The sequence below is a fragment of the Drosophila simulans genome, chromosome 3R, assembly GCF_016746395.2.
Source record: "Drosophila simulans strain w501 chromosome 3R, Prin_Dsim_3.1, whole genome shotgun sequence".
In the NCBI taxonomy this organism is placed as follows: Eukaryota; Metazoa; Arthropoda; class Insecta; order Diptera; family Drosophilidae; genus Drosophila; species Drosophila simulans.
This window is the reverse complement of record NC_052523.2, coordinates 3,011,814-3,037,203: the sequence shown is the minus strand read 5'-3', so window position 1 is coordinate 3,037,203 and position 25,390 is coordinate 3,011,814. Positions and strand designations below refer to the sequence as shown.

Here is a 25,390-nt window from a genome sequence, read left to right as displayed (position 1 = left end):
ATGCTGGATTCGTGTGTTGGGCCTGCGGTTTTTTCGTTTTAACACAAATATTTATTTATGCATTAAAATCAGGACAACTGGCTAAATATTATTGCAGCAAGCCGACCAAATATCGGCCGTCATGTTTATATGAAGCATAATTAAAAACGGACAAGCTCGCATATTGAATATTTACTGACAAACTGGCAACCACCAACCGGTGGAACATGACATGTGAACGAGAACGATTCGCGGCTTTAATCAAATGCCGTACAAATTGGGCCTTGATTCCGTATTTGGATAATGCTATTGCTGGAATGCGAATTTAATTAGACCACTATCTGCATCTAGTGCAGCTCAAGGCCTCGAAGCGGATTTAATGCAACTCACTGAGCCCTGAGTCATACCTGGGCAAATATTTGCCTGCATACAGGATGAACCTCTGCTGGCACCTGGCCTCATCCAATTTCTTTGGCTGCGCCTCAAAGAATGCTGCATCAACCAGACCAATAACAAATTTGCCAAAGGCAGTCCTTTCTGGCCTCTTCCTCTGAGAGAAAATTTCTTTTGGTTTATTGAGCAGGCGGAGGGCTTCTGCTGGTGCCTCCTTTCCACCCAATGGGCGTGGCCAAATTGGATTTGCCACGTTACATGACGTCGACACTCACAAAGTACACAAACAGCAGCGGGGGGAATGTGGCCCAGGGATAAGATCGGAAAGGACAACCAACCAGGATATGCAAATCTCAAGGTTGAGCCTGCAGTGCAGGCTCAATTTTGGGGCATCGTAAAATTGCAATTTATGAAATATCGTAAAGTCGTCGGGCTCGTCGATTCCCAGACCAATTAACAGTCCACACAAAGCGACGGCCATAATTGCTGCCTTCCGGCCTTTGAAAACTCATTTCCTGTCGCACAGACGAGATCCTCGATGGGCTAGGGTCCAGGGTCACCGCATCCCATGAGTGCGAGCATTGGATGCTCCTTAAGCACTCCAATTTGTCCTTTGTCAATATGTCCCTCCCCTTGTGCGCCTGTGTGTTTTTCTAGTATTAATTAACCCTAATTAAGTTCACATCGCCCAGGAAAACTACAGAAATAGGAAACCCATGGCCGGCGGGCCTGAAAACATTTCGAGTGAAATGATTAAACAACTGCCGCAGCAGCATGTCACAAGTTATTTTTACTCGTAGCCCAGGACTGCAGGCGATGTCCTGAGACATTTAACGAGGATCCACTTTGCCTGCACGAATGTGTTGTAAAATGTTTAATTAAAGTATGCAAAGTTGTGTCAGCTGGCGCCATCTGTGTGTAAATAACTTCCCGGAAGGACACATTTTAGAAGTCTATGCCCGAACTCCCATCACTCTTTGAATAAGCTAGCAATATTTTTAAGCCATTTGTAAGATGTGATACGCAGAAATTAGTAAAGGAAACAAGAAGCCAAGAACACTGGAACCCCGCTAATAATAATCAAGTTGTCAGTAAGTTTTGATATTACTTTAAGAATCGTCCTTTAGAATAATTACTTTTCCCCTGTAGTTGACTCAACTTGGCATGTAATGTAATTTCTTTTGTAAGTGTGCTCGTGTCACATAGGTTGAAACTGATTTTAATTAATTTTTGGAGGAGGCCAAAAACTTTACACAGCACTAACTGGCATAAGTTGGGGATGACCAACTTTTACCTGGGCCCGCTGTCTAATCTGTGTCTTCATTAACATGGCCCCGGGAGCAGATGGTTCCACTTCCCTCACGTTTTCATATCCCCACTCCTTGGGGGCCTGAAAACTTGGCTCTGCCGTTGACTTTTCGTGTGTATGATTGCCTTAGCTGGTATTAGCAGGTGGGTTCCAACGGCTCTCCAACGAGCTCGACGAACTTGTGGTGGCATTTGCGACTGGCTTCTGCCTCCGAAAACGAATCCGAATTCGCTTCCGTGGATCACTTGCACTTTGACCCGCCGCAAGGGGAGCAGCAGGGGCTGCAGCACGGACCGCAGCACGGACTGCAGCAAGGAGTGCAACAGGGAGTGCAGCAGGGGGTGCAGCAGGGTGTGCAACACGGCACGCAGCAGGGTGTGCAACACTTGCAGCACGGTGTGCAGCAAGGGGTGCAACAAGGGGTGCAACAAGGACTGCAGCAGGGGCTGCAGCAGGGTCCGCAGCAGGGGCTGCAACAGGGTCCGCAGCACGGACTGCAGCAGGACCCGCAGCAGTCATTGCAGCACGGTGGACAACAAGGGCTGCAGCAGGGGGAGCAGCAAGGTCCGCAGCAGGATCCACAGCAGGGGCTGCACATCTTCGATTCGTGCTGTTGGTGGGAGAACGGATGAAGTGCGAGATGGCCAAGTGCGCGACAGATGTCCACTCACCTTGAACCCGTTAGAGATCTCGAGCCCGGGGCTTGAATTTGATTTGTGTGTGTCCGTGTGACTATTTACCTACAAAATGTGTGTTTGCTGACATTTCCGTTTGAGTTTTAAGGCAAAAGGTCAAATTACTTCGAAAAAAAAACTGGGCTAATTGCTGGAAATAAAAATAATTTCGCATACTCTTTAAAACTTTTTCGTAAAACACTTTGTGCATAGGCGAAACTGTTTAACAAATTTTACTTTGGAACTAAATTTAAGTACTCGTTATTTTAGTGGTACACTTACAAATAAGCAAATATTTGCATAAAGACGAAATAATAATTCCTTCCTTCGCTGCCCTCTTTAAGCTTAGCCAAATTGGTTTTAATTACGAGGCATAACGCACAGCTTAATTTTAATCGTAAATAAGTAAATCAGTGTAAAATGTCTAATATGTCCAATGAAATTAAGTTATAAAGGAAAAAGTCTAAACAATAACTTTATTGTAAGACTTCCTTGGGACAGCTGAAAGTCACTTATCATAGACTCTCTTTATTTCGTTTATCTTTTTCAGTCATATTACGTATACGCCATGTATAAAATATGAAATTCTTATATTTAGTAAAGAGATTAATAAATCTGTGCAGAAATTGCTCGACATAGAGTCGATTCAATTCGCCGTCTTCATTGTTTTCCTTTTTATTGTCAGTTTCCCTGATTGGGATCCTTCTTCTCTTCCCGCCACACACGTTAATCAACAGCTTCGTGCGGAAATGCAAACTAAGCGAATTTCTGGCAGCTGTTTTATTTGGTGAAAGTTGAGCTAAACATTTGGGCGGCGACCGGGAGGCGGTAGCCTTGGGCTGGTTGCTTTGACAAATCACCACCCCCGAAATCCATCGCCACATCCACATCCACATCCACACCCACATCCGCATCCGCATTCGAGGAGCCTCTCCAGCTGTCGATGCTGACAATTGAACGGCTTTGATCTTTTCAGCGCGTTTCTCTCCAATTTTTGCGTGTCGATTGCGCTGATTGTGAGTGAGTGAGTATGTGTGAGTGAGTGTGGGTTGCCAGCGGGCATGTCCTTCTGGCCAGGTCCTACAACTTGGCCGGGAGTGTCGAGCCGTCAGTTGGGCGCTGTATTTGTCAGAGGGCGACAACGAGCATGGCAGTGGCATTGAATGCATGAAACCTTTTGTCAATTACGCCTCCGCCCTCCACTGCCCAATTTCCCCAGCTCCCCGACTATTTCCCTTTTTTCCGGCTGTTGCCGTGGCTCTCCCCCCTGTCAGCGGCGGGTATCGAGGGTTCGGGGGGTTTAAGGAGCAATGGGGCAGATGTGCCATCCTGAGGGGCAAAAAATAGGCATAGATGAAATGATTGCTGATTTCAGCTATGCATACAGCAGCAACTCACTGCCACTGTCACTGCCACCTTTTCGGCCATCAAGGGCTCGCACCAATTAAATTGACGTGCAAGTTGTCAAACTCGAAATGATTTTACGCTACATTCGTCGTTTTAATTGGAGCACAAATTCTGCCATGGTTATGTCGGGTCTGGTAGCTATTTGAACGAATTACACATGCACACACGTCCTTGTCATTCAATTTGGCAGTGCTGATATATTGGCTATCGTTCCATTATGCGTCAGTCAACTTCCAGGTGATTTACTTTCCATATTCTGCTCCAAAGAATTTGGGTAGCATATTTTGAACATTTGTAATAAAATGTTTATTTATATATAGGAAACCCAAGTAGGTGATTACATTTGTTTCCGCGCTATTATTTAAATGTACGTAAATGAGATTTTGTGTTTCCTTACCATTATCATTTATTTATTTATTTGAATATATTTATTAAGGTGCTATTTCTAATCGACTGTTCCCCAGAGCCCCTCAAGCCTGCACATCTATCATATTTATGAAATGATTTGTGGAAACTTGTGTTCCCATTCCACTTTTCAAGAAGAATATCAAACTGTCAGCGCCAGGCGCAATTATGTCAAAGTCAAAACTCGAAAACCGTTTTCTTTCCACCAAACTCCCGCCAAAAATTAATGTTATACCGAAAATATTGTTCAGTCATCGGGCAGAAATAAAGGACCAGAGGGATAAAATCAATTGCTTTCGTTGGGAGTAAGGGCGATTCGATGGGTCTGGCTCGGTTCGGTTTGGTTCAGCCGAAATTGCCAGTTAATTGGCAATTCAGCAAATAGCATGCGTTTTAGCGGACCTTCCGCGTTCTGCCAACTCATCGACATGGCTGCGTCCCTTGGACGTTGGACAATATTTGCGCCCACAGGGGGTGGAAAGCATCGCCAGCCGACCCGCCGCCAAACAACAATCAATTTTAATGAACGGCATTCATTAAAAAACTTTGCTGCGGTGCGAAAATCATGATGGTGACGTTGTCGCCCGCCAGCCACTTAAGCGTCATTGATTCATTTGAAACCGAAAACTGGCATTTGCCAAACAGACAAGTACGAGTGTGTATCTGAAGCTCGAATGGGTTGGGAAAGGCAACCGCAGGACGGGCCATCAGATGCAGAGGTGGTCACCACCCACTTGAACGGCCAGTGTGGTTAGACCGCCTTCTTCGCCTGCTCCTGACTTGGCGGTTTTGTGCGGATCTGGCTTAAACACTATACACTCATTTGCCACATTTCCGTTAAATGATGTTAACTTGTCGCTGCTGGTTTCACTTTTGCTTTTTGTTTTTACCGCCAGGGCGGTGGGAGGTAATCATTTAGTTAGGAAAACTTAAGGACCTTGCAAGCACAGATGCGCCTTCAATGGTATATAAAGTAGTTAAGAAATATGTATATGTATTCATGCAATTTATTTAGCAAAGAAAAAGCAACCAGCCACACCCTAAAACACATAAATTTAAGCAATTTTCTGCGCGAGTTTAAACTGTATTTCCCTCCTTCCATGTTGACATACATGTACATACATATGTATGCAAATTAAAGCTGGATGTTTGCCTCCAGCTTTAATACCCAATCAACTAACACAGACCACCCAAAATGTCCTCCTCCCGAAAACAAACACCCGAGCCAGTAGCGCCATGTACGTGACATGTGCTTTGGTGAAATCGAAGCCCAAAATTGTCATTTCGATTAACAAGAAATCCACTTTCCTCTTACTTTTTCTCCCGCTTCTCTGGGCCGCCCCCAAATCAATTTCAGCATCGCACACACAGACGTCGGCGGAGGCGGCAGGCGGGCGGGGACCTGGACCCGGAGCAGGAACATCAGAAGGAGCAGGAACCTCATCGTCATCGGCAGCCTCCACGGCCATCAGCTCCGATGAGAGCGGCGACCCATCATCGGCGACCGCGTTCTCCAGCTTGGCTCAAGTGTCCTCGCTTCTGCCGGCGGCATCCGCTCTGTCGGCGACATCGGGACTCGTGGAGCCCTATCTGGATGGCTACGCCACTTCCAATGTGACCACTCAGATCGGGACACACGCGTATCTGCCCTGTCGGGTGAGTGCCGCTTCAGCTAAACCATTTCATCTCCATCCCACATCCCATCTCAATTTGCCAAGCCAAACGAGCTAAAGCGGCAGAAAAATAAATTCATAATTTCCATCTTTATTGTGCGTACAGTCGTCATTGCCTAGCCTCAACTGAACTAAAAACTTAATGTATGTTTATACAAAAGCTGATTTTAATTTGTTAGCATATTAGTTGTGAAGTATTACTCCTCCCTTTTTATTTCGTAAAAGAAAGAACGTGACCCATAAATAACAGCAAATTTTCAAAAGTTCGAGCTATTTGGTTAGCTTTTTCCGGATCCACACACTTGGTTCGCCGTAGGCGATTTCACCCGTACATTCGCAAACAAAGTTGCGTGCTGTTTTGCGGAGGTGCGTGCGTGTTTTTATTTGTAATTATTACTACTATTGTTGTTGTGACTGCCCTCATCGCCGTGACCTGCCCGAGGTCCACATAGAAAACCCATTAAATTTTATTGCGCAAATATTTGTGCGATGCCCGGAACATTTTGGAGGGGCGCAGCACGAGGATGCGGACCAGGACGAGGAGGAGGTGTGACCGACCGCAGCCTGTGTATTTAACGCAAGGCTCAAAAACAAATGGCAAACAAACGTGGCCAAGGCGCTCTCAGGCGATTTCTCACACGCTTTTCCATTGTTTGCGCAGGTGTTTAAAGGCCAACGGAAAGATCCGAGAAAAGCCAGGGTCAGGGGCGTGGTGGAATGGAAAGTGCCAGGGGCACGCAGTCAAGCAAATTGTTTGCTTACAAGTTGTAAATATTTTATTTAGCATAAATGAAAAGTGAAAATTAAATTTCAGCAAATTAGTTTTATGGCAACGCAATTGGTGCTAAGTTTTTGGAGTCTAGGTCAGCCACGTTACGTGACCAATTTGCCAATGGGAAGGTGCTGCTAATTATTCAGTATTTATTTAATTTGGTCTTTGGGGCGGGTGTGACCGTCTTTCAAAATACCTCAGAAATTCGTTTGAAGATTAGGGAATGTGCGAACAAATAATGCGTAGATTGCCGGCAGAACCAACATTATTGTTATCAATATGCCCTCGAGCGCATAGCGCTGGGATTAAAGATTAAACAAGCAAAATATATTATTTTGCGTTACAAAAACAGACAGATTAAATTCAAGCTGAATTCATTCAATTTGCCAAGCTGTCTTAGGGGCTTTCGCAACTCATTCAAAGGGAAAAATATTCTCAGAATACAACAATTTGGTAGCTCAAATTCCTGGTAAAGAACAAAGCATTGGAAAACTCGCATTAATCGCGGCTGAAATATTTAATACGTGTGGTGATGGGAGGGAGTGTTGCCTGTGTTCTGTAATTTTCCAGCCCAGCAATGTTAATTTCTTGTTGTCATGGTCAATTAAGTGCTCCTCCGCAGAGTTCAGCAGCCGTCCGCCTAGACAGCTCCTCCCACCACCCACCCTCCGCATCCAACATACCTCCGCCAGACCAGCCATCATTTCCCGATCCAGGAATGAAAAGTATAAGGCTCGCATCTCAATTTTCGTCAATTACTCGTCGTTGGCTTTACACTTTATGCCCGTCCAGGATGACACGCCCAGTTTGCTCGACGCTCCTTTTGCCCGTCTCCATTCTCCGGGAGCCTTTCATTCCATTCTCTGTTCAAATGCTGCATTAAGTGCCACAGTTGAGTGAGTCCTCTTAGCCAGGAGGGACAGTGGAGCAGTAGCAGGAGCACAAGAAGGAGAGGTTGTGAACAAGGACAGGAGTCAGACAAAGATTGCTCTTCGGTCCGCTTCTTTTCAAATTGGCCTCACTTGTCCGTCCGTCCGGGCATTCGATGACATCAGGTGGGGTAGAACATCCCTTTGGGGAAAATGGCTTATTTGAAATATTCCAAGCAGCAGCTTATTTGTAATTGTCGGAGCTTAACTTTTGTCCGCCCAAAGAATGCGCACTTCAATCGAGTGGAGTTGCAGTTAGACCGATTCTCGATGTCGTTGCAATCAAAAGTAATCTCCGAATTTGGAATTTCCCCAAAACTAAATTAGTAATCCGGCTGCACGCCAATTAAATGCAACGCATGCAACGAGCTCCTAATGAGATCGTTACATCCGAATTACAGGGCGGTGACAGCACCTACACATTTTATGGAGATCCATAGAAGGCAGAGGACCAGCCACCAACTAACCAGAGTCCCCATCCCAACCAGGGGACCAAAGTGTTGAATGGACAAAATCGTTTCTGTGCAAACAGGATGGTGGTCTGCGTGCTGGCCTATAAATGCATTTTAGATTTACTAACTACGACAGATTTCGATAATATCTGAAACATGCCGTTGCCGATGCCAATGCAGATGCAGATGACCCCACTTCTGAGCCTCGGCGGCTCCTGCGCTTGTCCATCTGTCGGCCGGGTTTCATGTTCATTTCGGTATTTAATTACATTTCAATGTAGTTTCTGTGGGCAGCCACTGGACCCCACTTACCAACTCCTGGCCCCTTCTGCCCCATTCGGTTGCACTAATTTACTTGCGTGTGTGTGCGCCGGCACTTTGACATTGCTCTTCCACTTGTTGAGCAATTCCCGTGTGGACTAGTCCAGTCACCGGAGGTTGTCCTTATCGTTAATGGAGCGGACGGTCTACACCGTAGATGGGGTGTTTAATCTCGACTGGGGTCCCTCTGAAAGCTGCTCCAGCTTCTAACGGGCAAAATTCATTATTGGCAAATGGCACTCTCGTAGTTGGAAATGCAATATTCGGGCCAGCAAAATAGACTTTGGACATAAACAAATAATCTTGCAAAACAAGTATAATTTCCTATAATTTAGAACGTAATATAACCAAATAATTGTAGATGACCACATTATCCTTTAAGTAGGAGTTCAACTCCTATACTCTATACATACATAAACTATTAAAGTCTATAAAAATTCGAAATATAAAAAGCTGTTGTTATGTTCGTTTTTTGCCTGTATTAAATCATTATGTCATGTACTGTAAACTGTATTCTATTGTTTTTCATTCGTTTTTCAAAGCCCATTTTTATTTAAATCCCTATCTGGCAGAGTAAATATTTGATCAACCTCCATCTCATTTATAAACCAATTTGTTTGTTTTCATTCCCACAGGTCAAACAGCTGGGCAACAAATCGGTGTCCTGGATTCGTCTGCGAGATGGACACATCTTGACCGTTGACAGGTAATTAACAAACTCATTGCCAGACATTTGAAATCGAGGCTGGACGGCTATCTGCTGACAATTACAATTCAATTTTCTGCCTCCGCACTCTAAGTCGTTAATGTCCCTGTACAATATCGAGTGCCTGGAGAACGCAGACAGCCAGTGGTATAAACGATATAATTCACAGATGAGCACAAATATTTGTGTAATTAGTGAATTTAACAGGCTCGATTTCAAATGCTTTTCTTGTATCCGTACGCACGCTCAAATATAGATATACAATTACACCGGTGAATTACTGATTGCTCTGTTTGAGACATTCCAGACATATGCATGAAAATAATGAACGGCAGTCGGCAATAATGATTGCTGCCAATTAAAATATCCTGAATGGCAAAAATGCCGTCATAATGACCCTGTTGGGTAACTAACCTTTAGATTAAAATATGTAACAATCGAATTGTGCTACCTTCTACAATTTTGTTGTGCTTTTATGTCAGCCAATTTACTTGCTAGCATCAGACCCTTGATTGTACACTGTCGAGTTAAAATACCGATTTGTTAGTTAGTTTTACTCCATTGAGACTGCCCATGTTGATTCCTCCGATATTTTTGTAAATTCAATTGAGACGAAAACAATTTACAACAAAATGAATTAAGAGTAAAAACTTTGAAGCTTCCGAAGAGCCCCTTTCAATTTCAATCTGCGTGTCCTCGAACAGGTCGAGATGCAGGTGTGTCATCAATGATGCGAGCTTGTGGATGCTGTATGTGGATATGTCCTTTTCCTGTTTTTCCTGTATGACAGGCCAAGCGGAAACGCAAGTGTGCAATTTCATTGCATTTTTTCCACCTCCTTCCCCTTCAAATGCAGAAAAACTTTACTTCAAACTGTCTCTGAGTCGGCTTGTTGTTGCCTCGTCTGTCTTTTATTTAACACTTGGAAAACAAAAAGTGTATCAGTCAATATAAAAAAATAAACACTTAAATTAATTAAAAAATGAAAGGAATGACAGTTCATTCTAAATTTATTTTAGAGTTAAAATATTATACAATCCATCACTTAATTATATTTTAATTATATATATTTATAACTTAGCTTTCAAATAAAATAAATAAATAATAAATAAAACTAATAAGTTATAAGTTATATTATAATATGTAATCAAATTTATTACTGAAATTACAACTAATAAGTATATGTAGTAAGACCAAAAGTAAGACAAACTATTTCTCCGTGCATCACGACATCCTTCTCTGTTTTAGCCACGTTTGCCATTCGGGAAGACTGTGGTGCCGGGTGGCAGGGCAAACATTTCCAGCTTATTACTTTGATAGAAAAGTAAAACCAATGAACCTTTCACATTAGATAAGACAGCCAGCCTGTTTGTCCTTCTGGCGAAGTAGCTCCCATATGGGAGTCCTGTGCGAAGGGGATGCCGATGGCCCTACGAGTGTGTGTGAGTATCAGTAGGTGGCCAGGATGAATGGCTGAATGGCTGGGCAGGAATGAATGACTGGCTGAAGGCAAACATTGCTGGATTGCTGGGCGGCGAGCATTGAAATTTAGCTGAGATAGTGTCCTTACTGATTGCTTCCTGCAGTGCCCACCAGAAGGAGATCCCGTGCCCCGGTGCCACTGCCCATTTTTGCCGACCGCCTCCTTCGGGCCAAGTCGGTCTTCCTGCACTTGCTGCCAGTTGATTGTGTGCACCGAGTTCTTTCCTGCTCCAATGTCTTCTGTCACATTTATCTAGAAAGTTTTCTTTTTGCCCGCTCAAAAGAAACCCCAACTGTTTGTCCTTCGCCAGCAGTTCCCCGGCATATCAAACATAATGGGAATAGATTTCGAAAACTTTTAGCCAGCGACACTGCTAGTGTGCTGTATAATGGTGCAAATGATGTGTTTACACTATCATATAAATGTCACGTGCAATGGTGTCCTTTGTTTGCCGCTGGACACATGCTTTTCTCAATTTATGGCCTCCTCTTACCCGTTCTCAGGAAGGATTACTTGGCCGAAAGAGCTGGATACAGGAGTCGGAGTCCTTGGGTGGCGGTCGAGGTAATTACCCAGCCAGGTGTTTCTCGGCTACTTTGTTATCTCTTATCTCGGCACACACACACCGCACCGGCGATGTGCGTCATATAGCAGGAGCTGCATGTGCAGCAGGAGATGAGCTTCCTCTTAATGGGATTCTCCGAGTGGCAACCGCAACAAGCAGCAGCAAAAGCCCTGATGCGATAAACGAAGCGAAGGAAATGAAACTCTCCGGCGGGGGGAGGAATCATGGCAGATACGTCTGAGGTTAAGGCCAAAGATTCCACACCCACAATCCTGCGAAACGGCGTACTATCATATTCACAAGCAGTCCCTGCGGAAATTGAGCACCCTTGTGGAAGCCGATTCCCTTAAAAATATTTCACGGAGGTATTATAAACATCTTATTTGGGATAATTTTAAAGGGATTTGGAGTCAGTTTCAAAAATAAATAAGTAGAAGTTCAAATGCATCCTTGATATGTAAAAATAAAACGCAATTTAATGGCATTCATTAATGCATACAAAAAAACGATAATATTATATTAAATATTTCTAGCTTCTTTTAATAGTTTTTTATAGTTTACGATTATTTGTCTCGATTCTTTTCGTGAGTCCCAAAACTCCATTCAAATGGACCGAAAATCCCTTGGGATCAGCGTATGATTAGCCCACTTGGGGAGCACTCTTTGCGTGCACCCAACCAAGCGTAGGATTCAAGTGGCCAATATCAGTGGAAAGGAAGGAGGACCATCATACAGCTTCCTCCACAACAATAAACTGCAAATGGTAACTCATGCCGGGTCGGGTCACTTCGTAGTACTTGAAAAACGAGCAGAGAGACCGTGGAAAGCCACAAAATACGGGCAGGGCAAAAGGAGTTGCTGCAAAATATACGGCGAATAGGGGACAACAAAAAGTAGGAGCCCAAGAGGAGTCAAGAGCGCTGAGAAACTTTAAAATGAAATGAAAATTATAAAGTAACTACAAAATCTTGATAAGAAATACGGCGCGGGGTGCACAGTTTAGGTGGGGGGAGGACACCGAGGAAATGGCAAAAGTCATAAAATGTCGAGTTTTACGAGTGCAAAACGCAAGGGTCTAATCTGGGTTTAGCATCAAAACTTGTTAGTGGGGTGGAACTGGGGGGTGGAGGGTCCAAGCACACAATAAGCAATGTCAACGCATGTGTTTAGTGGGCGTGGCCATTCGCTGCATTTTAGCCAAATGACGGAAACATTTTTGCACTTTAGGCAAAGTGCAGGGGGCAATTTGGTAGCCTAGAGTCCCGGAGGGGCACACAACTAGGAAGAAGGAACAAAAATATCGCAACAATGACATTAAACGCAACTTATTTTACTACTGACTTCGGCCACTCCCCGCACAGAAACATTTGCATGCTGCCTGCCCCAAACACGCAACTTTGTTGTCAACTCTTTCCCCCCCCCCCAACACTCGCCGTCTCTTTCGCTAGTTGCCGCTTAAATGCCGCAACTAAATAACTTTGAGTGTCTTTTGAGTGGCCATTAGTAGCGGACTTAGCGAGGACTCCGCTAAGTGGCTCCGCCGCCATTGTTCGTTTGCTTAGAATTTATGCTATATGGCATGGTGGTGCTTAAAGTCAGTCCAAATGGACTCAGGTTGCCGGCTTCCTGGAGTTTTCAAACAAATAATAATGGTGTGGCTCGGTTCGCCAGGCTAAGCTTGTGTGGTTTTTCACCTCTGGCCTTAGAGATTTTTAAAAAAGTTAATTATAAAGTGACCCATTATTTTAATATGATCATCATTGTAACTTAATAAATTAGTTATGATATATATTTTGTAAGGCACAAAATCGAATATTCTATTATTCAATGAATGTTGGCTCACGCAATCTCTGTTAGCAAATAAGCTGTGCCAACGTTCTCATGATTCAACCATGTGCAACAAGTGTGGATTTTCCACCACTGAAATTAAATTAAAACTTATAACTTGCGACTAATTCGAATTTTGCATCCCGCTTTCAGGGCCGTCTTCATAGCTGACCAGCGATTCCTGGCCATCAAGCAGCCGGACAAGTACTGGACCCTGCAGATCAAGTACGTCCAGGCCCGGGACGCCGGCTCCTACGAGTGCCAGGTCTCCACGGAGCCCAAAGTCAGCGCCCGTGTCCAGCTGCAAGTTGTGGGTAAGTCAAGTCCAAGTCCAAGACCAAGACCGTGAACATGAGCACTAAATGCCAGGGCTTATGAATATGAGTTCGCACTTGGGCAGTGGAGGTTGGGTTCTGGGTGAGTTGAGCGCATAATTTGCGGGCGGCAAGGGGCGAAGGTCAAGCGGCAGCAAATGCGAAAACTTTTCAGCCCGCTTACAAAAGGCAGAGCAGAGCCGAGCCACACATGGGCCGAGATCTTTGCATGTTTCATGCGGCAACTGCATTTCAAATTACTCACTAAATTGCATTCAAATTGCGGCTGCTGACCATTGGCCATTGAAATGCTCGAAAAACGAGTGCAAAAAAAAAGTAAAGCAGAGCACACAGACGGAACATTTCTTTGGTCAGTCAAGTTTTTTAACGAGAAAACTTTTACGTGCTGGGCTCTGGTTTCGTTTTGGTTGCCCAGACACACAAACACACACACTTACACACTTACACAACCAAGCACCCGAGTAAAAAGTTAATTAAATTTCATGTTTGCATACCGGAAGAAACAGCATCAGCAGGCCAAATGAACAATGTAAATGTCAGTCGAGGGCATCGGAGGATGTTCTGGGCCCTGTAATTGATATGAAATTTCCCGGCTGTGGCTCTGGCTCACATTATTTATCTGGCCGGCACAATAACAACCGCATTGCTTGGGGCTATGACACGGAAATCAGTGCGAATATTTTTTGGCCACGGCTATTGGGCTTCGGATTCGAATTCGGTTTCAGCAATGGATTTTATCTATGACACGGATGCATTCATTTGAAACGATTCCGGCTGCAACTTCGCCCAGCATGGATATGTATGTAAACTGATGCTCGTCCTGCGGCTGAGGTTTGCTTTACGAAAAACAACGCCCTTCGGGCAGAATTACACCATCATTTCAAATTCTTTGACAATTTAAGGTCAATTTAGCCCAGCTCAGATGGCAACGAAAAGAAGAGCGCGCCAGGCAGTGAAAGTAAAAAGTCAATTTGCATTTGAAGCCAACAAATTGAATTTTCTTTTATCCAACTAACACTTTGGTTTTATGGAGATCCAGCCCGAGGAGCTAGCTGCCGGCACAAAAAGGACACATCATGCTGAATCGAGGGATGAGCAGGGAAAAATGAGGGCAAGGGCAATAGACTGGATAATGGTGTTGCCAAAAAGTGATTTTCGCATTTCCGGCTCAGCTAATTTGTATGCTAAACACTTGCGCATGTATGCCGAAACCTCATGTGTGCGTGTCCACTGGGAATAATCAGATTCACTTCTTAAAACTGAAATAAAATAGAAAACTTGGAAAGTTCACCGAGTTAAATTAGATTTGCTGTATGAGCACACTATGTATTTCAGGTGCACACAACTTGAATTACGAAATACAACAAAGTAATTCATTTTGCAATATTAGTGAAATATATATTCAAATATTTTTTTAACATTTTTGCTGAAATCTTATTTGATTTAATTTATTACGAAATAGCGCAAGATCGATTTGTTTTAGTGTTAGCTTAGAGAAATTGGGAGTGGGCGTGGGGCGTGGCAGCCAACAGGTATCCATCTGGAGCCAAAAATATTCGCCTATCTGAATTTCGTATGCGCGGCCACATTTGCGTTAATCTAACGACAAGTTTAAGCATAAAGGATTTCTATTCATGCCCGGCAGGGATTCGACGATCCGTCTCTTTCTCGCACCGCCTCGCCGTCTCTTTCTGCATAACCATTATTTGCAGTCGTTTGGCCTTCGTCCATGGCCATTTCCATTTTCCCCGTGGTCCGTGGACCAATCGCCCTTTGTTTGTTTGAAGTTGAATTTGGGTGTGCGTGGTGCTTCCGGTTCCTTTGCTCCTTTTCTCCCAATTCGCCTGGCCATAACCATTATCGGCAGCACCTATTCTCCACCGCCCTTGACCACCCCTTTGCAGTTTTTCCTGCCAGCTTTTCCCACTACCCACTCTGCTTTTGGTGTCGCCCTGCTTGGCTGATTTTGTGCCTTTGCCATGTAATTTGTATTTATTGCATCGTTTTGTCTGTGCAAACTCCCTTTGCATGTTGTCGATTTTCGCACCAACCACCCACTCCCCACTTTCCACGCCCCACAAGCATCCCAAACCAGCCAAAATCACCCGCCTTGACCCACCATCCACCACCACCCGTTGGCGCTGAATGAATTCGATTCCGAGTCTTTGGCAATGGATTTTATGTTGAGGCTTTGGCCTTTGCCTGCCTGCTGCTTGATTTCTGGGCCATATTCGGATGCAGAGCGAGAGCTGGGGTAATAGGCTCGTAGTTTTCGGTCAATTTGTTATCTTAACAGCGGAGTGTGGTGGGGGGACGACTGGGACAGAGATCCTTATTTGCTTTGTTGCTGGTTAAAATGTCAGCTTCTTTGGTTTTGGTTCATTTACTCGAGTTTCTAGGTCACCCAAATGGGCAGCACAATGGAGCCAAATCGTTGTTAATGTCCCGAAAAACATCAAGTCTGCTTAGCTGCAAACTTATGTAATAATCTTTTAAACTTTTCCCTGGCAACTCTACTGATTTATTCTTATGATCCGAATCCATGGGGGGGCTTTTCGCGCCTGAACGGAAAAAGAAAACCATTCACAACCACGGTGACTCGCACACATGAATGCCAAATGAATGAATGAATATATTTTTTTCTGCATCATTGAACGACAAACTAGATTTGGTTTTATGAGATTCGCTTTCTGTTCTGTTCTGTTCTGTTCTGTTCTGTTCAGCTCAGATCATCTCATCTCATCTCCGGGGTTGAGCTTTTCATTCCCCGTCTCATTTCGAATTCATTCTCGGATGGCTTGGTCTTATTTAATTTGCTGCTAATCTTGTATGGCCAAAGCCAATTTTGGGGTTTTCTTTTGGTTTTATTATTTTTTTGGGGAGCGCACTTTATCTCGCCATCAAAAGTGACAATTTCCCTGTGATGTTTGCGCACCGCCTCTCGACTAATTTGCCTAAAAGCATTTCGCCATAAACTCAATTAATTTAAGTTGCTGCAATTCGCTTGACACTCTTAACCAATTCCCTTCCCTTCGCACTTCGCACGCCCTTTGTGCTCGGAGAATTAGCCGAAATGTGGTCAAAGTTTTCTGGTTTCTGTTTCTGCGGCTCTCATTCAGCTTCCTTTCTATTTAAAATATTTCTAAGCACTAAGCATTATAGTTCCGAGTCGATGTGGGCATTGAAATTAATTTGAAAATTTGTCCCACCAGTCTATTTGTATATGGTTTTTTTTTTTATGGGCTAGGTTGTGTTTGTGGGTTTTAAATAAAATAGTTGCAATATATTTTGTAAATATGCCACGAGCAAATTAGTTTCCACAACATTAAAACGATTTTGTGCAAGAAATTTATTTGATATGAGTAATATATATTTGTATTGGTAATAATCAAGAATAGTGTTAATATTCAAGAGAGAAAGCTGTAGTCGACTTTCTCAACTATCACATACCCATTACTCAGCCATTGCAAAGGAGATGGCCTAATGCCAATAAGAAGGATTTGAAATACTTTTAAAGAGTGGGTGTTAGAATGGGTCTGGCCAAAATGCATTTGGCATATCTGTAGAACATTTAAAGACTAACAATAAGTAATATTACAACTTGTAGACCCAAACTCTCGACCTTCATAGGGGCGGAAGGACGGACATGGCTAGATCGACTCGCTAATGATACTGATTGAAGTAGAAATAAAACTCAGTACAACATTTATCCAAAGGCATTAAAATAATCTAATTTTACTAATGTTTTACCAATGTCTTTGGTTTATCTGTCGTATAATAGTCGTATAATATAATAGATAGTAGAATTCATCTCCCAACACTGGAAACTCTTAGTGAAAGCACCTATCAAGCAGCTTATGTATGGGAAGCAAATCGATAGAATTGGAGGCAGATTGACTAAGAGAATAAGAACAGTACATAGTGTAAATAAACAACGGGAAGTTACGTGATAAGCAGCAAATTATGAAATTTCTTAAACATTCCTTTTAGTTCCAGTGCCCTGCCGACGCCCTTGGTATAAATTAAGATCGTACATCGGCATCGTCTTCATGCCAAAATTTGTAACACAACTGCTCTACCTAACGTAGAGTTGAAAAATGTCATCTATGTCATTTATTTACATCTTTAAAAAAATTCTGGATTTGCATAACTTAAATAGACAAAAGATTCTTTAGTAATAATAACTGTCTAACGGACGGCCAATTTAATATGTTAATGCCTTTGGTGTATACAAAGCAATTGTAACGAGCGGGTTGTTGTCCAGGAATAATTTAAACATAAACCGATAGTCTTTATCAATAGCTAATCGGCACGATATCGATACTTGCAGAAAAGAAGAAGAGGAGAGTTTGAAAAGCACGTGAAGTTTGTGAAAGCGTTTGTTTATTTTAGTTAATTTCATAATGTTACTCTCTAAGTCAATAATAAACACTCCATCACTCGAGCAGCCAGCCATCCTTGCATTTAACACAATCGATTAAAGAAATAGTTTTCTGTCCCTAATTGTTCTTTTCATTTATCCATTTCATTTTCCTACTGTTTATTTACATCTTTTGTAATTACCAGGCTTTGTTATCCGATTTTGCCAGGGTAGCAAAGCAATACATAGTACATACATCGTTCCACTTTGTTGTACTTGTGAAAATGAATTTTAAACTGCTGCTTTTTTACATCATGCCCCCACTCCGCGACTTAATTAGAGCCAAGTGAGAGTCGCAATTTGCCGACTGGAAAATTATTCCCTCACCGGGGCGGTGATATCCCCAGATAAAAAGTTGCGTGGGTGATAAAGTGGAACGGTTGCTAATAACATTGCACTTGCTGCTGCTTCAGCTGCCGCACTACGTATACTGTAAGTCAATTTTTTGCATATGTATTTTTTGCTGCTGTGTCGCGAATCTCCAGTCAAGCAGCTGGAAAACTAACATGCAACAACATGACGATTTTGACAAGCTGACACAGTTTGGTGTCAAACCAAAACGTGGCGCGTGCTCCCCGACTACAGTACGTACTGGTACTACGCGGCCATGCAGGAGTCCACACACACAGATACTCTGGGGCATAGTGGGCCATTTTGTGTAAATTCTCGGCGCACTCATTTTGCACATTTTTGTGTAACAGCAGTGAAAACTCGGGAAAACGTGATTTTGTCAAATTTCAAAGCTCACGTCGCTCCACGCTGCCCTAGCAAATGAAGACGCCCAGTTTTCCCGCTTTTCCTGGGTGCCGGGGGGGAAGGTAACGCCGCGGGGCGGCGGAAGGTCGTGTGAAAATGTATGCGCCAACATTTCCAACTTGTTCGCTTGTGTGTGTGCTCTCCCTATTCACCGCCTTTTTTTGCTGCTTTTCTTCCAGTTTTGTTTGACACAACTCTTAGTTTGTTATGCATGTGCGTGTCTGTTGGCCAAAAAATCACCCGGGGGGGTGGGGGGTGATGGGCGTAGTTCAAGCTGGAATCAGTAAGTGAAAAATTGAAAAGTGGATTTTCTTGGGAGGCGGAGTGTCGCCCTGCCACAGCCAGATTTACGTGTGCGACGTGACTCGTAGCTGTTAATTCAATAGATTAGCGAAATGACACAATTTCGGAGCGCCGAATTTGCCACTTCCACTTATCCGCACTGCTCTTCTGCTCTTCTCCACTCTTCCGCATGCCGCAGTTCCCCGCACGGAGATCCTGGGAGAGCCGGACCGCTACGTGAAGGCGGGCAGCAACGTGGTGCTACGCTGCATCGTGCGCGGCGCCTTGGAGCCGCCCACGTTCATCATGTGGTACCACGGCGCCGAGCAGCTGGCGGCCGACTCCCGGCGCCACCGCACGCAACTGGATCCCAACCTGCCGGAGGCCTCCGGCGAAGGCCAGAGCACGGTAAGTGCACAGTGGTTACATATTAGTTATATACTTAAGTAGATCATAAAATTTTTGAGTTCTAAATTTAAAGCATCTAACTAAACTAATTACTTTAAGCCATTCTGATAAATTTATCACTTTAAAAATCTTTGAGAGTATCCTCGAAATTATTCACTTACGCAGCAATTTTATTGATGTAAATTATTTAATTGTTGTATCACTATGGTAATGAAATTAAAACTAATTCCATCCGCAGCTCAAAGCATCTTCCACTTGGCCAGGTCCCTTGTTAATTTTAATTTAATTACACTCAACTTGGACTGGATTCTTGGCTGCCGTTGGCAAGCGAGAAATATTATAATATTGTTTCGCAAAGTTTCAGTTGTGTCGCATTTCTCCTAATTGGCCTGGCCATAACTTTCATCCCCTGCCGCGGGGCAAAAAGTCAGTTTCCGGCACATGCCCGATATTTGGAATACGTGTGCCCATGTCCGAGTGAAAACTGCCTGTGTTTATCTTTTTCTTTTCCAAACTTTTCCTTGGCTCTCGGAATATAGTACGTAACTCAGTGGGCCTGTGTTTTTTCTCTCTCCTGCAGATTGGCTCATTAATCATCGAGTCGGCCAAGAAGCGCGATACTGGCAATTACACATGTAGCCCGTCGAATAGCCCCAGTGCGACCGTAACGCTGAACATAATAAATGGTGAGTTGCAGTCCAGGCATTTGCTAGCAAAAAACTTCCAATAGAAATAAAGTATAGATATTAAAGTCGTGCTGCATTAAAAATAAGTAACTAAAATGCCTTTTAAGTTAGTGTCAGTGTCTGATTGCTCCCTCTGATTGTTTTCCCAGGCGAATCGTCGGCCTCGGCGGTCACATCCTCGGCAGCCACCACCCGGGCCTACGCCCTCAGCATCCTGGCGCTCCTGCTCAGCGTCATCCTCATCGGAGTGGGCCACCGCACATGACATGTCAATGCCAGCAAGCCAAACTAAATGGCCTGAAAGCAGCTACTAGTCAGTGAGAAGATGGGAATCCCAACACTCTGCCAACGTAAAAGTAAAAACCAAATAAATTCGATAGGCCCAAATTGCAAAAGCGAGAAGAAAAGAGAGATTTAACGTAATAACCGAGTGCATGTTGTAAGCTAGTTGATTTTATCCACTAACTATTAACCAATACATATAGAGGATGAGTCCGTATCCCAGACAGTTTCGAGAATCCCGAGCCCCAGCTAATCGTAAGTTCTACCGGCTCTAAGCGAACTAGTTAGTAAGCCCCTAGTCTTAGGCTGACTCCTAACTGAATTCGTTACGTAGTTATGTTTGGGTTTTTCTGTTCAGTTTGGTTGCGTGAGTGGCGGGGCCTATGTTTTGTGGAAAATACCGAGTAAGTTTGCATAAATGAATAACAGTAAATATTTATGCAGTCCGATGTGAAATTGCATCGATATCCTGAAACCATTCGGACCGCATGGGCGAGCCGGGCAGAAAGGGGGATCGGGATCTGGGAAATTCCTGCCATCAAACGAATGCGTTTTTGGGAAAAATGCTACTCGAATGCATTTGCATGGCAATTTGAGTCTGGAACAACATTTGCTGTCTCCTTCCTATGCGGCGACATGCTGAACTTTTCAATTAGCCATATCTCCCGCACTCCTCGCACAGTTTTCCTCCTCACTCTCTCTCGCTCTTTTTCTCTCTCACTCACACACGGATGCCGGACAGTTTTGAATATTTATTATTTTTAGCAAATACTGGACTCTGGCCGGTGACCTCGTTGCTGGTCAGGGGAATCGAAACTTCTTTCGCCAATAAATTTGAAAAATTGAATAGGCCGTCCCAGGGATCGGAGAAGTTCTGAATGATTTCCAAGGAGTTTATTCAGCATTATCTTTGGCAAACATAGCACCCACATATTCGGACTGCGATGTATGTATGTGCCACATCGCAAACATTTGCATAGCCAATTTATGGAACTCTTTTTTATGTGCTCTTATCTCACGAACAAGCTCGAAACATGCGGGAAAAACCAAAATTCATAAAGTAAATATGGCGTAAGAACAAAAAATTATAGCAAATACACTCATTGATCGGAATGGACGAAATGGGCGCGTTCAGCAAGCAAAAACAATTTAATTGATAACGAAAGTAAATTTATTGAATTCAGCGGACTGAATCGCGAACTGTATATAACTCTATTGCGAAATCGTTCAGCAAAATGTAAATTAATTGAATATACAAATAATATAAATGGCAGAATCCAACCAGAGACGTATTCCAAACACTAATGAATTGCATTTAAACGATACAAATAAATACATAAAATAAATAAATAAACAAATAGCGGCAGGCGGCAGGAGACAAAGGCGCAAGGCGGCCAAAGAAATAAATAAAACGAATCAAACGGACAAAATGTAAACATCGTGTGCATCGCCAACCCGCAGGCTCGGCTCGTATTTATTTATCCACTTAACGTCCTTTTTAATTACACGCACTCCCCCCGATCCACGGCAAATCCCATAAAAATCGTCTGAAATTAATTAAAGTTGTCTCTGCTCCTGAATTTGTACGTGTACGTGGAAATTGAGGCTGCAGCGTCAACTTAATTGCAATTAGGTGCAGGCCCACTGCCACTCCCACTCCCAATCAAACAATGCCCTCAAAGCGGCATTAATTATGTGTGCGATTGTCCCAAGGCGTCGGCTGTCACACCCTGCGTATACTTGATGCGCCCGTCTTTGAGCGCTTAACAAATTGATCCCGGGCCAAGTTAACCGCAAGCAGCTGTGAGCCAACGCAAACACGCTCCGCAGACGGGCGAGAAAAAGCCACGGAAATAAATTTCTGCGGTCAATATTACAGTGGCGGTGGGCAGGAAGGGGTTAATTTAACGGGGATTCTTTTCACGGGTGTGGACAATTAACACATTCCGGCTTGCATGCATCAAATGCTCGCGGTCTGCGGCTAACCACCTTTGAGCCACCCACCCCCCAGCAGCGCCCAACCCTGACACTTATGTTCAGCCTTTTAATTTCACGCCAAAAAGCCACCAACAGCCGGATTGGACACCCCCCATTAAACTGAATGTTGAACAATGACAGTTTGTTAGACCTAAGCGGCGTACATATATGACCATAGCGAGTACGATACAAATCGAAATCAAAATACATTTCTAAGCTCTTAAGTGTTTTTCATCAACTCGATTAACGTGTAGACGCCATTCGTGTAATTATCAACACCCGACTAATTGTAAATAAATCGCATTACACGCAAAAGTCCCAAATTCGCAGAGGTGTGGGCGTTACTTTTTAAAGACAGACACTCGAACACACACGTGTACTCATGATATAGCAAAGTTTATTGTTAAGTACCGACTAATAACGAAAATACTTACATACACATATACATATGTAAACGAAACTAAGAACTATGTGAACTTTAACTGACAAATTTATTGCATTACATACAATAAAATAATACAATTGAATAACTTAAAGAAGTCTTTTCATTGGAGTGTAAGAAAAAAAATGTAAGTACAAATTTAAAAAAAATTAATCTATTTATTTAGTTTTATCTGAAAATCTAAGCTTAAATATTGGGATTGCTTAGTTTTTCTGGTAAAATTATTTATCATTACTAGTTTTTACGCATTCATCACAAAAATAAAATATTTAAAAATTCACTGAAGGCACAGTTTTTGATTTTCATTTTATCTTTTAAGCCTTATATAATGAATGAAATATAACCCATTTCTAATAATAACAATCTAAAACAAAGACTATATATGTTATACATTTTAATTAAAAAAGAAATTACAGACACCTTTATAGTTTTAAGGACAACAGTTTTTATTTAATACTTTTATTCAGTTTTCTGGTTGTTCTTGTGTTACCCTCCTAAATGCTCAAACTAGCCACATGAATTATATAAATTGATTTGATGCGATGCCTGGGAACTATTAGTTTGGAATTTGGTTCACCACGGGAAGAACGGGACAGGTCTTTTCGATAATGATGCGACGGAAGTGGTCGTTGATGGCAAATCCGCGAATGATGTTATTGAGCGTTAGGCCCGACACTTCGCCTGTGTTGTCATCGGTCAAAGTCTGAGGAACGAAGTGGCTCACGGCATATGCCATTACAACGGCCGACTTCCTGTCCATGACAATGGCGGCCACCAGGCGACCGATGCTCTGCGGTCCGCTCGGGGCAGTTTCCCCATCAGTCATGTACTCCTTGGCCAAGGTGAGACCCTTGGCAACAAAAGTAACCGTGTCGTCGTGCACATAAGCGGGGGGCTCTGCATGGGCGGCCGCCGTATGCAGCAAGATGCAGGACACCTCCTCCATGTCGGCCCAGAAGACGTTTCGTGTGGTTTTGCGGTGACGAGGACAATGTTCGGCATGCAAGCTGGGGATCGATGGCGGCGAGTGTGCCTGGAAGATGAAGTCGTGGTTGCGATGAAGGATTAAGTCGGTCACATCGGTCACTTCTCCAGGAGAACGGCTAAAAGTCTGAGACCAGATCGTATTGTAGGTCACATTGAGTGCATTCAAGTTATCGCACTGCTCCGCAAAGAATCCCGAATCTGGAAATGTGAAATTTTGACCGTGAATGTAGACCAGAAGTTTTTCTGGATGAAAGATATCGCAAGTCTGGATTATGGCCGAAAGGTCTACATCGTAAGTGACAATTTTTTGCACATTCTCTTCTGGAGTCATTTCATTCTCGCTATCCGAGATTTCGTAAACTATAGGAGTGTCCTCTACTTCCTGTAAAGCTCCGTAGTCTTCGACTTCGACTTGAATCTCTTCTGGAGTCACGTCGTCTTCGCTTTTCCAGACGTCATCAAGGATTGGGGCAGGCTCCTCATGGAAATTAATTTCATCGTCGTAAATAAGTAACAATTCATCTTCAGCATGCGCAAGAAAGACTTGATCGCAAATAATTTGGTTATTCATTGTATAAGCCAATTAAAATATTAATTATCTTATTGTCAAAAAAAACTTTCTTCCGAAACGTGCTATAGCAAGGGATGGAGAACTCAATACGCACTTATCGATAACACCATTATTTCTAGGTGAATGGCGATTTGCGATATCGGTGAACGCATTCAAATAGATTCTATAATTAGTTAGTTTTCTTACACTTTTAAATGGATGACTTTTCGGTAATTTAACATAGATTATTATCATTTTGACAAACTCAAGTTACACAAAGTTATAAACACGACCATATTGCTTACGAAAGAACTAGTTTCTTTGAGTTTTTTCGACACCTCAATTATATATGATGACAACTCTGGTTACTCGATTTTAAAAGCAGAGAGGATGAATAGCAAATTAACCAAATATGCGATTTTCATCAGTTAACGCAGTTGTCATCTGAGTGTTGGAAAAAGTAATATTGAAATGTTACAATATTTGTGTCGAAATGTGAATGGAACCAGTTTTGGGTGTATTCAACACGGGTTAAAGCGGGCGCAGAAGTATCAAATTAAGCGGTCCGAGCTAACGGGGTGGACAATGCAGCCAACAGTCGGGTCAAGGTCGTCTCGTTGTCTAATTCCAGGCTAGGCAACAAGGACAAACGTGACTGAAAGGATTGAGGGTTTGATCCGGTCATTTTCCATTAGGACAGCCGACGTCCTGCAATTGTTGTCGACCGCATTGTGTCTGGCAAATAAATTAAAGCGGGGAACATCAAGAGATTTACAATAATAGCCCAAAACATTATTAAAACGGATAAAGTTCTTAATCGATTGGCATGTGTGTATATTAGGAAAAGTAATGGAGCCAAAATATATTTGTAGTTTGTTCTTCTGTAACTGTAGCATTCATTTTCATTTACTTGAGTTACTTGAGTTTCTTGAACGTTACTTGAGAGGTTATGATATCCTTGAACGTATTGTAATTACATATGCGGGACTCGAATTTGTCATAAAACCCAATGTAATAATGTGGCATTTCTTCGCGGCGTACTCGTACTTGGAGTGTTTTAAGTTATACGAGTATAATATATTTTGGTCAAGTCACCATTTAAAATGTCAAAAGAAGAACTCAATACCAAAGACACTAGAACAACAAGATGCGTAACGCCATACAATTTTTTGGCCGTGGCTCTAGAGGTGGCTCCAGGCTCTCTCGAGTTTTTGTTCGAGAGAGAAAGAGCGGAGAGCGCTACAGCAAACTGCTCTTTTCTACGCATACAGTGATAGCAGACAACTGTATGTGTGCATACGTGTGCTCATGCATTGTAAATTTGACAAAATATGCCCTTCACATTAGAAGTTCGTTGTCTTTAAATCTAT

The 25,390-nt window shown here is 43.1% G+C and overlaps 2 protein-coding genes across 2 annotated transcripts in view; one reads left to right on the top strand and one right to left on the bottom strand.

The window, feature by feature from the left end:
* The window catches only part of LOC6726977 (hemicentin-2), a 64,334-nt gene extending 41,757 nt beyond the window's left edge, over positions 1 to 22,577 (top strand). Inside the window, exons 3-8 of the mRNA XM_016175884.3 lie at positions 5,525 to 5,823; positions 8,950 to 9,020; positions 13,049 to 13,209; positions 18,888 to 19,096; positions 19,677 to 19,782; positions 19,932 to 22,577. Of these exons, the coding sequence (XP_016033484.1) occupies positions 5,525 to 5,823; positions 8,950 to 9,020; positions 13,049 to 13,209; positions 18,888 to 19,096; positions 19,677 to 19,782; positions 19,932 to 20,047 (962 nt within the window). The 3' untranslated portion in view covers positions 20,048 to 22,577. The remainder of the gene's footprint in view (positions 1 to 5,524; positions 5,824 to 8,949; positions 9,021 to 13,048; positions 13,210 to 18,887; positions 19,097 to 19,676; positions 19,783 to 19,931) is intronic.
* A 356-nt stretch (positions 22,578 to 22,933) lies between these two features.
* LOC6726976 lies at positions 22,934 to 24,157 on the bottom strand. The gene has a single exon (XM_002102341.4). It carries the CDS (start codon positions 24,039 to 24,041, stop codon positions 23,040 to 23,042), a length of 1,002 nt encoding a protein of 333 aa, XP_002102377.1. The 5' UTR covers positions 24,042 to 24,157; the 3' UTR covers positions 22,934 to 23,039.
* Between the last annotated feature and the right edge of the window lie 1,233 nt (positions 24,158 to 25,390).